This window comes from Rhizophagus irregularis, chromosome 5 (assembly GCF_026210795.1).
Source record: "Rhizophagus irregularis chromosome 5, complete sequence".
Classification (NCBI taxonomy): Eukaryota; Fungi; Glomeromycota; class Glomeromycetes; order Glomerales; family Glomeraceae; genus Rhizophagus; species Rhizophagus irregularis.
In genome coordinates this window covers 1,448,850-1,461,130 of record NC_089433.1, presented here as the reverse complement: position 1 = coordinate 1,461,130, position 12,281 = coordinate 1,448,850, and the positions used below count along the sequence as shown (strand labels likewise).

General features: G+C 24.9%; 2 protein-coding genes across 2 annotated transcripts; one reads left to right on the top strand and one right to left on the bottom strand.

Moving 5' to 3' along the window:
* Positions 1 to 583: 583 nt before the first annotated feature.
* On the top strand, positions 584 to 1,771 carry OCT59_024858 (uncharacterized protein; the record flags this gene model as incomplete). Its single annotated transcript, XM_066134479.1, has 1 exon — positions 584 to 1,771. The coding sequence occupies one exon, from the start codon at positions 584 to 586 to the stop codon at positions 1,769 to 1,771; it is 1,188 nt and encodes a 395-aa protein (XP_065991713.1).
* A 3,216-nt stretch (positions 1,772 to 4,987) lies between these two features.
* OCT59_024857 (uncharacterized protein) lies at positions 4,988 to 5,407 on the bottom strand (the record flags this gene model as incomplete). The annotated part of the gene is made up of 2 exons (XM_066134470.1): positions 4,988 to 5,304; positions 5,392 to 5,407. 2 exons carry the CDS (start codon positions 5,405 to 5,407, stop codon positions 4,988 to 4,990), a joined length of 333 nt encoding a protein of 110 aa, XP_065991712.1.
* Positions 5,408 to 12,281: the final 6,874 nt, after the last annotated feature.

Here is a 12,281-nt window from a genome sequence, read left to right as displayed (position 1 = left end):
TAATAATCTCGGAAATCTATTTCTCTTTCCCAAAAAAAATTTTTTTTTTTTTTTCCATCATTTTTTTCTTTTTTGAAATTAGTTCCGAGAAATTTTTAATTTTTTTTTTTTTTTTAAATAACAAACATAACCTTATCCACAATATCGATTAATAGATTATTTCATTAATGTACAAGATCATCAAAACGAAAAAAAAAAATATTCTTTAAAAAAAAAAATATGAAAAAAACATTTTCCCTGGTCGTACATTTTATTCGGAATTTTACAATTGAAGCTATTTTAGTTGTGAAATTTTTCTTACTGTAAAGTAGAATTTTAATTTTATTCGTTATAAAAAATAGAAAATATTAAACAATCTATTACAAAGAAATAAACTCATTGTCCCTTTTGAGATGTGATACATATAAGAAGAATTTGTATGATCGACGTTACATATTATTTTAAAGTAAGATCATCATCCCCAAATATTTTTAATATTATTTAAAAAAAATCTCTATAAATAATGGAGTTATTTTTCTTCTAAATTTACTCATCAGATCAAATTTTTTTTTTTAAAAAAAATAAATATTTAACCTTTAAAAAAATGCCAAAGTCTTCAAAAAAACATTCTTCACGAAGAAGACAAGTCCATCTCTTTGAGACTCCACAATTTAAGGCTGAATTAAAACGTTCCATTAATGAAAACCTCGATAAAATGGTTCAAGAAGGTTTTACCTTCCCAACTCACATTCCGTTAGAACAATTACTCGCACCTTGTAAAAAAACTAGGGGTAAAAAAGGTAGAATAACTCGACCTCAAAATGCATTTATTTTATATCGAAAAGATTTACAAGATAAAATTAAAGACGAAAACCCTGATGCCGATTTTAAAGAAATTTCAAGAATTGCCGGGAATCGATGGAAACATGAAGTTGATCACGTAAAAAACAATTATACCTTATTAGCAACACTCGGTGGTCTTGTACATCAAGATCTTTTTCCAAATTATAAATATCAGCCACGACAAAGAGATGAACGTAAAAGTTTTGAGGATGGTGATGATTATGATGAATTTACGAGTGACCGTTCGACTAAACCATGGGAATCGATGCCTCAATTATTTAATAATAATAATAATAACAATTATAATACTTCTGAATTTACACAAGATTATTCAAATTCATCCGAAATGAACTTTCAAGATAATATTTTAATATCCCCTCAGATAATACAAATATCTGAGGATGAACAACCTGTAATGAATGTAATGAATTTAGTCGAATCTTATTATGAACCTTCGATACCATTAAATCAATCTCCAAAAATCGAACCACCAGATGATTTAAATTGTTATGAAGAATTTCATATCGATGATAACGTAATAAATAATTTAAATAATGGGTTATTATCTTCGTTGAATAACGAACATACGTATAATAATAATATAAATTCTCCAGAAAATTCCACAAACGATGAAATATCCGATCTTTTGATTTTTCCAACTGTAAATTCCTTTAATATTCAACCGGAAACGACTCAAAGTTCAACGTATGTTCCTCAAGTTAATACAACAATACCTTCATTTTATGCGTCGATCATAGATAATATACCAGTTTATGGTGATCAAATTGCTCCTATTTTAACCGTTAGTTCGGATTCAGAAAATTATACTCCGGTTCAGAATATTCAAAATGTTCAAGATTCACTTGATGAATCATTACAAACCTACGATATGGGTTTTCTTAACGATTGGGCCAATGAAGAATTAATTGGTAATCTTTATCAATCTTAAATCAAATCGAACGTTTACGTTATGAACATTATTTTTCGTTTCCTATTTTTTTTTCTTTTTCTTTCTTTTATATATACATACATATATATAAATATATATATATATATCATATTTTTATCCAGCATTATTTTATAGTATTAATAGTATGTAATTATCGGGTCTTTTTTCTTTTTTTTGTGAAAACGTATTTATTTTTTATTTATTGTTGTTATTATATTTTTTAAGTGAATATTCTCTCTATTCTCTCTGTAAATAAGATATAATAGAATTATATCTATCTTGTCGTGTAAACATAAGGAATAAAAAAAAAAATACAAATAATACTTTTTTTAAAAAAAATTTGATGATCGTACTTTTTTTTTTTTTATTCTTTTTTTTTTTTTTTTTTTTTATGGGTAAGTAAATCGGTAAGTATATTATTTCGGGTTTTTTTCTTTTTGTTCAGACTTACATTCGAAGAAAGAAAGAAAAAAAAAAAAATAAAAGAATCTACAACATAAAATTACCATCAATCATTCCGTGTTTCTAATTCTTTACAAATTTAGATATATTTCGATATTTCGTACATTTTTATTTTTATTTTTTTTTTACATTTTCTTTGTTTTATTTTTGTAAAGTAATTAGTGTATAATCGGAAATAGAGTTTTTTTTTAAGAATTTAAAAAAAAATTTTTGTTTTTTGTTTTAAGAATTTTTGTATAAGAAAAAAAAAAAATAAATAAATAAATAAATAAATAAATAAATAAAATAAAATAAATAAAAATAAAATAAAAATAAATAATAATAATAAAATTAAAAATGTTGTAAAACCTTTAAGCATTTAAAAAAAAAAAAAGTATTAAAAAGTATATAATAATAAGAAAGAAATTTTTTAAACATGGGTGGGTCGATATTTTTTTCTTTGTTAAATATCATTATTAATTGGGACCCAATAAATAGTTTTTATAAATTGATCATATAAATGATGATGCAAATAAATTTAATAAAAATTGACATTCAGGGTCATGTATGATGCAAATTGTATATATTTTTCTTTTTTTACGATACAAAATTGTAGTACATGTTTACAATTACCATGGGAAAACTTATACCAGACAAAAAAAAAATAAAATATAATTATTTTAATTTTCACAAAAAAAAAACATCATGGTGTAATTAAATAACCAATTAATCCTACTATTTAATGATATCATTGGCCCTCATATTCTAAGTTTTAAGCATTTCTGGTACCCTTTTTATGATTACAATAAATAATTTATATTAATTTATATTAATTAAAAAAAAAATAAAATAAACGTTATATGCCAGATTGTTTACTTATAAGTATTATATCTCCATTTTTATTTACTCCGATTAATAAATATTTTTGATTTAATAATTTTTTTGCACCTGATAGAATCTGATTGGTTAAAATATTAATTAAAAATGCATATTTAATAAAAGATCATCGAAACAAAAACAAAGAATGGGTTTGAAATATGGTCACAAAAAATGTAAGTGTAAATTTCAATAATACATTTCTGTAATAAAATGTTCGCTATTTAATTGAATTTTACAATGGGTTGGTTTATGGGTTTATATATTTTAGTACATATAATACTACATAAACATATAATCCATTCTGTATATTTACGTATATATTTACTTATATTTACCTATATTTACCTATATTAAAAGGTAATAACAAAAAAAAAAAAAAGTTTTGTTTATTGATTCATTGTAAAATACCGCAATCGGTTAAGAAATTTAAATTACATTTTAAAAAAGGAAAATTTGATTGATAGAAGTTTTTTTTTAAAAAAAAAAAATTCTTGAAACAGTAAATTTTATTAAGAATATAAATTTAGAATGAAATATTTTAAAAAATTATGTTAATTATAGTTTAAAATAAGGAATTCTGGCATCAAAAATTTCAAATTGAAATTGATTGCTTGATTAAACAAAGAAGGTATTTTGTTTACCTGGCCCATGGTATTCTTATGTTTACAGGAGAAAATAAATTATGTACGACAAAAATCACAAGGAAATTTTAAAGCTTTGTAGATCGGAAATTTTAAATGTGGGAAATTTCAATGTGGAAATTAAATAAACATGCTTAAAATTATAAATAAAGAAATTCCTTGTTTAAAGTCACACATTTCTTTCTTAGATTTATAAGTACATCATGTAATTCATTTACTTTTTTAAAACAATTAAGCTCATACTATTTGCAAGTAATAATTATTCAACATAAGGGTTTATAATACATAAATAAAAACTTATATTCTAGATTTCGGATTCCCCATTGTTAAAAAAATTCTATGCGCGTGCGTAATATTTTTTTGTTTAAGCACAAACACGACATATCACATCGCTTATTCTTTTACGATATGTATTGTTATGTATTGTATATAAACTATATAAACCACGTTATTAATTTGTGTATCACACAGCTCATTTGACGTAACATCACGATTTGCTGTGTAATTTTCCGTTGCAGCGATTGCAATGATTGGCCACTTTATTAAACTTCAAAAAATTAATGCCGGTTTACAGTGGTACAGAAACGCTATATCATATATTCACTGCAGAATTATATACATACATTTTAAAAGTATTAAGAGGTTTATATAACTTAAAATCCAAGATTCCTCAATTATAAAAGTTATAAGCATTTATAAAATATTTAATAACAAGTTGATAATACTTTTAACAAGTTGGTAATACTTTTGAAGAATTATTAATTAAATAGCATAATTATTTAAGATTAAATAAGTTGAAAGAAGTAATTTTTATATATTTTTATATACGTTATCAAAATTCAATATAATTTGGAATTTAAATTTGGGAATTTGGGAATTTGGATTTTGGGATTTGGGATTTTGAAATTTTGGAATTTTGGAATTTTGGATTGGCAATTTTGAATTTGGGTAGCATGTATAATAATTTTAAAGGGTAGTTGATATTATTAAATATCAGTGATGTGAAGTGATATGAAATGACACAAATGACATTAGTGACATGACACATGTCATTTTGTCATTTCGGAGAGTAAATGATAAGCGATATTTGTCATTTGAAATTATATCATGTAATTTTTAATGCCGGCCAAAATTTATTAATATATTTATTATTTTGATAATCATTTAGCGTCATTTAAAATGTACAGTATATTTATTTATTTAAAATTTATTATTGAACCATATAAATTGGAGCTTCTAAAAACAATTCAAGTAATTACCATTTAACTAATGGATTATCTGCTGGATGAGTATCATGCCTTCCTATTTCAAAATCATAAGGCTCAACTTCTCTGCTATCTAAATTATTTGAATCATTTTCTGTATTAACCATTTCAATCCAACTTTTAATTATTTTAGTCCATTGCTCAGGATTAAGAATATTATTATTGTCATATTCTTCAAAGGTATCATTAACATTACAATCATCAATAATAGAAGTTTCTTCTAATTCTTCAGTATCACTATCATTAAAAGCATTAAATGTAAATTTACTATCATCATTGTTTTTATCATTATCCTCTGATTCATATTCTTGTATTGGTTTAGCAATATGCAATCATTTATATTGTCTTTCAGAAATTTCTATTTCTTCATGTTTTCTTTTGCATAATATGTCACTTTGCAATTGAGCCATAGCCAAAACTTTTTTATGCTACAAAATATTAAATTGTATTAGTATTGATTTTACACAATAAATCATTCGAGTAAATATATAAAATGTAGCCAATTTTGGCATTTTAAATGCAAAAAAACCCATATTTGACCAAAGACACTTTACTGAAGTTGCATTAACACAGATTCCAAAAAGTTGCAAAGCTAATCGTGAAAGTTCTGGTGCCAATCCTTTTGCAGATTCCCAGAAATCAATAATATTTTCTTCAAATTGATTATAAGTTTCAGGATTAAAAGGGAATAACTTTCACTGATATAATAAATAATCCTGAAGAATTCTTGTTGCCATTTTATTAAACCATACTTGATAGTAATATATGAGCCACTATTCAAAATGTATATAAGAAATCTTTTTAGTAGAGAAATTAAATTTTGAAATTTGATATTTTGGATGAAAAAGTAATAACAAAGGTTGTTTCTGCTATGTCCAACATGATTCCAATCTTCCTATTATACAATTACCAAATTTTTCATTCTTGTGAAAGGAAAACATTTTAATTATTTAACCAAAATAGTGTGTAATTTTATATAAATGAGAACATCTCTTTGTAATTTATTCAATGCACCACATATCGGTAATAATAAATTTTGTAGTTTAAATAATTGAGTCTAAAACTTTGGATTATTAATAATTTCAATTATATCAAATAGGAAACACTTATTTTTATTATTTGTATTAGTTTTATAACATTAATAAGATATTTCAGTTCAAGAAGTACTTGGTGTTCCAATACATTCAGATGAACATTTTGTAATTAAGATCTGAAATAATAAAAAAATAAAAATGGACAATTATTAATAATCAGGAATTAATGATCATCAGAAATCAGGTGATTTGCTAAAAATATACCTTTAAGGCTAATTCTGTTTTTAAAATACTGTAAAAACAAAAGTAATAACTATTCCAACATGTTTTATATAAAGTTATCAATGCTATTGTTTGCCTATAATATGAATTTTGTTCATTTTTTAATAATCCAGTGAAATATGAAGAAGAATGAAAATAGTTTACAATATGAACTGCATTTTTTGATACTTGTTTATATTAAAGTGATTTCTTGAAAATATCATCTACAACCAAATTCATTTGATGAGTTATATAAGATAAAAATACTTTATTTGAATATTCTATTCTTAATTGACATCTAAAAAATAAAATAAATTGTATTAATCTATAACCTTTAATATACAAAATCAAATAATATTTACCTTGCTGTAGCATGCTCTCCAGCAGAATCAGAAATATAGCAGTTAATTTTTATTTGTTTTAATTCAACATTATTCATTAAACTTTTAATCAACACTTTAACATCATTAGTTTTAGACCGTTAATTGCTAATATCTTTAATCTCTCAAATTAAGATTTTGCCAGATGAAGTAATAAATATAATTCCAAAAAAATATTCTTGTTTCACATTGGTCTAGCCATTAAAAGTTGCGGTAATACCAATTACATCAGTTTTATCTACTCTACAATCCCTATAAAAAGTATTATACTTAAAATATACTTAAAATATATTTAAAATATACTTAATTTAAAAATTGCAAAATACTTATAATATATTTTTAATATATCTAAAATATACTTAAAATTATCTTAAAATATATGTCTAATATATTTAATTTTTGCCCATATACTTAAAATATATTTAAATTATATTTAAATTAAAATTTAAGTATATTATAAGATTATTATAAGTATATTTTTTACATACTTAAAATATACTTAAAATATATTATGAAATATATTATAAGAATATTTTAAGTATGTAAAAAATATATCTATAATATACTTAAATTTTAATTTAAATATAATTTAAGTATATTTTAAGTATTTGGGCAAAAATTAAATATATTAGAAATATATTTTAAAATAATTTTAAATACATTTTAAGTATATTATAAGTATTTCGCAATTTTTAAATTAAATATATTTTAAGTATATTTTAAATATATTTTAAAAAGTTTTTAATTATATTTTAAATATAAATACTTTTTATAGGGAATTAATTGAGTTAATTGTTTTGCAGATTTGGAAAGAATACGAATTATACGATTACTAATAATATGATGTTCTGAAAGTTTCAATACAGGTATAATAAATCTAAAAACCTCTTGTATCTCTTTATTTTTCAAAAAAGTAAATGATAAACCATTTGATACCATTATTAATAATATGAGATTTTCAAAATGATGATTAATTGATTATCTTTCTTATATAGTAGACATAATATATATCCCGAACTAGGTCATAATATATATATATTATAACTTAGTTTTACTAGATTGTTACCTAGTTATTGCTAAATTGTTACCTAGTTACCATCATGTTACAGCAGTATTTGCTTTTCATTTATTTACATGCTTTTGGTGGCTTATGTTGTTATTATTCTTTCTAGTTACTTATTTTTGTATTTGTTACGGTGGCCTTCTTTTCTTTCTTTTTCCTTTTCTCTTTTTATTTGTCCATTGGATTGCTTCTTTTTCTTTTCCATTTTCTTTTTATTGTTGTTATATAGAGTTTTTTGATATAGTATTTGGCTTTTGTTTCTTTTCATGAATGCTTGTTAGTTATTTATTGTTTAAAGGTTTAGTTCAGCTCTTGATTTTATTTCTGATATGCGATTTTTTTGGTATGGTACATGGCCTTTATTTTTCATCACAGATGCTAGTTGGTTATATATTATTTAGGAATTTGATTCAGCTTTGATGCTTGTTTACACTATGTTATTTTTTGTAATATGTGTCTTTCCTCTCATTAAGTGTTTCTAATGCAAAGCGATTAATTACTGATTTTGGATTTGATTGCATCATGGGCTTTATTGTTGAGAAGGTGTACTCAGGATGGGATGTGAAAAATTATTAGATGTGCCAATTTTATGAGAAAAATCGCGTTCACTTTTCTTTCTTTCCCAGAACCCTTTTTTGAAGGTAAACGAGCTGTGTACTAATATATTACTCCTATTTTTTGTTAACTGAAATATTCACATGTAGGTGGTAAATACAAAAGCAAAATTATATTAAGAAAAAGAGTTAGGAAGATATGTGAAAAAAGGTGATTGATATCCAGTTTCTCATATGATAATTTCCACTGATTGAAATTAAAAAAATTGGACATATGGAAAATCAGCTAAAAATCAGACCAAAATTGACTGACATTATAAATCAGCATATCTGATTGATGCCAATCAGACAATTTAATAAAAATCCAGCAAAAAATCATCATATTTGATTGATGGCTGATTGATGTTAGTTGAAATCAAAAAAAAATCAGACAAATGGCAAATCAACCTAATTTGCCCAATATTCAAATATGCATTTCCGATTTATGGAAAATTGACAATTCAATAAAAATTCAATAAAAATCCAATAAAAATTTGGCAAAAAATTATTATATTTAGTTGACGGCTGATTGATGCTAGTTGAAATCAAAAAAAAAAATTGGACAAAATAACAAATCAACCTAAAATTTGCCCAATATTCAAATATGTACTTCAGATTTATGGAAAATTAACAATTCAATAAAAATTCAATAAAAATTTGACTATTGTGGGTTTAAAACTTCCAATATAGGTCAATGAGAACCTCGAATAATACTAATATAACTCACAAGTAAACTTTAAATACTAAAGTAAAATACATTTTATAACATAACTCTGTCAATATTGAAGCTAGAAATTCGATTTTACTATCATTAGAATTTTCTCATTAAGACGAATCCAATGATATAAATTTTATTAAAATTGAATTACTGGTTATATTAAAAATAGGGGGTATGTAGAATAATAAAATTTTGAAAATACCTCTGTAATACACAACTTTTGAAAATTTTAATATAAACTTTACACAAACTCAAATGTGAATTGTATTAGTATTGTTTGAGGTTCTGGTCAATACCTATATAAAATTCATGATAATAGTGTTAAGCCAAGGCAATTTCTTGGTGTGGACAATGAGGATGAAATAGAAGTCATACTCATAGATCATGAAGGCCATTTTCTATATAAAATTATTGATGGTAATAAGCTACTTTGTCCTATCATTGACTTCAATTTGCCACAAAAAGTATATAATAGCATTGAATCCAAACTTAAAGATAAAAAAATACAAGATTTACTTATTAGTGCTATTACAAAAGTATATTTAGAGATATTCCCGAAGTGGGATCCTGAAACTATAACCATTGCCAGTAATAGTGATGTGAAAAAAATATCTTGCCATATTTCGACTACTGGTATGAGACTTAAAAATATTGCACAGGTCGTAATATTTACTGAGCTTATTTATAAGAAACTTTCAGTGTCTCTTCAGGAGAATAGTATTATCAATAATATAGCAAATAAACAATCATTTTTTTTGCGAATACTTGGAATACTTAAGTTTAATAAAAAGACCAGAAAAAATGGAATAATCTTCAACTTCATGCTTCGCTCGCCCAATGATAGATCAAAGGTCGTAAAAAGTTTCTCTCTTAGTTATTTCAGAACCAGAAATCAGAAGATGTAATGATACAAATAACAAAATTACTGAAGCTAAACTCAAACTCAAACTAGTAGAAAAATTGCTTCAAAAAGCCAGTATTGAAGTATTTGATCTTTCATATCTATCAGAAACATTTTCTGACATCTTTTCTCTTAAACGAATAGTCCCATCATATTGTTCATTATGTGAACGAAAACATACTAATGAAAATGCATATATTATTCAATATAAAAAATTTTATAGTTATTATTGTTATTGTGCAAATAGATCAGGAAAAGCTATCAGGCAAAAGAAAGCCTTCAATAAAGCTTGCTTTTAGTGAATCGGCTTTGAATCAGAAAAAATTTATCAGTTCCAGTAAGATTAAAATAACCTAAAATTTTAAATCCAAAAGACCATTTCATGTGGTAGGATAGGATCTCGCTTACTTATAATAAAGGTCACTGTAGAAAATTGGCTTTTTACTAATAGTTTTTACCTTACTTTTTTCTTAAATTCTATTAGTTAATTAGCTAAAAAGGAAAAAAATCATAACAATGTAACATAAAATTTCCTTTTATAGTGGGATTTGCAAAGAATTTTATATATGATTTTTAAAATCTTAGGCCTAGGAGTGACCTATCTTATAAGTAAGCAGGGACCTGGTAGGATTTAATATGCATATAGGAGAATTTAGAACTTAATGAGCCAGCTATCAAAATCTTAAAAAATAGAAAGGTTAATGGCCTGGATAAGGTTGCTTGTCTAAACCTCTTCAAAATCCTATGATTAGTTTCGTCAAAATTTTACTATAGATTTATTATAGTTTCAGCAGAGTTTCAGCAGTTTCGGCATTTATAATAAGTTTCGGCAGTTTCGCCTTTCTCCAAAGTTTCGCCAGTTTTTTAATATAACTTTAATATAGTTTCGGCAGAATTTCACTTTTTGGCGAAACGCCATCTTGCCTAAACCCCTAGGTTTTGGCAAGCAACCTTAGGCCTGGATTTCTTTAACTTGACTGAAGAAAAATTTGAATGACATGGAATAAAAATGAAATCAGCTACGAGACTCATGAAATTCGTTAAAGAGTGCAAGGATAAAAAGCTGAGATCATTCTTCTTGTACAAGACTAAAAAAAAGTTGAGTAAGATATTGCGCAAGTATGGGATTGATAGCAATGAAATAACAAAAATTCTGCTTTTTGAGTCAGAGCCTGTGAAAATTGACGATGAAAATGAGGAGCTGGAGCAGTGTATAACAGAAATAAAATATAGGATGGGAATTATAGGTTCAGCAACAAGTAGGAATTAGACTGTATGTTGCAAGTATATTTCTCCAATATTATATACATCCATCTATATCGCCAAAAGAATCACTAAAAAAGGAATTACTATGAACCACCAGTTCAAAGTTATAGGTGAAAAAGCATCTGGTCGAGTCAATTACGCAATCAAGAAAGTCATAGATGTCGTCAATGAGGAGTTGATAGCTATAACTAACTGAGGGAAAATAAAAGGATTTGATGACAGAATTCATGCAAAATATAATGCAATTTGAAAGTTCTCACCATACAAACATGAAAAAAAGGAAATCATTTGTGGCATTTGATGATGAGTTTGACAGGACCCCGGATATCTAATATAAAGGTCATAATGGACTTTTGGCCAAAAACACCCCTTTTTGCTGAAACTCAAAAAATCGTTTTTTGTAAATATCTCAGCATCCAGTAATTCAATTTTAATGAACTTTTTTTATTTTGTAGCCCTCATTTAGCTCTACAATTTAAAAAAAAGTTCATCAAAATTGGACCACTGGATGCCGAGATATTTACAAAAAACGATTTTTTGAGCCCCTGAAAAATGGGCCAATCTGCCGAAAGTGTGACTTATGACCTGTTTTGGAGATATCCGGGGTCCTAGTTTGACTATCTCTATGGAATCATGACTACAGATAGAACTTTTCAGTTCTTTGTGTGTTTTTTTATCTATCATTCGTATATAGTATATACTAACTTATGTCTTTTTTGTTTAGCCTTTGACTGGTATTTTCTCATATACAGTCAAACTTTGATATACCGATACTGTCAGAATAGAAAAAAAATATCAGTAGATCAGAATATCGGTATATTATAAAGAATTTTATGTAATGATATTATTATAGTATGTTGATTTATATCGTTATAAAAAAAAATTTTTCCAATTATTTTAAAATAAAATATTATTTATTATTAATAAATTGTATTTGAGATTAGTATTTTATTAATGCATGATATATAACGTTATAGGACCCCAGAAAATACATATATAGGTCATAAATAATCTGCACAAAATTATGGGTATTTCGCTATCCTTAAAATTAGTTAAATTCGCCAAAAA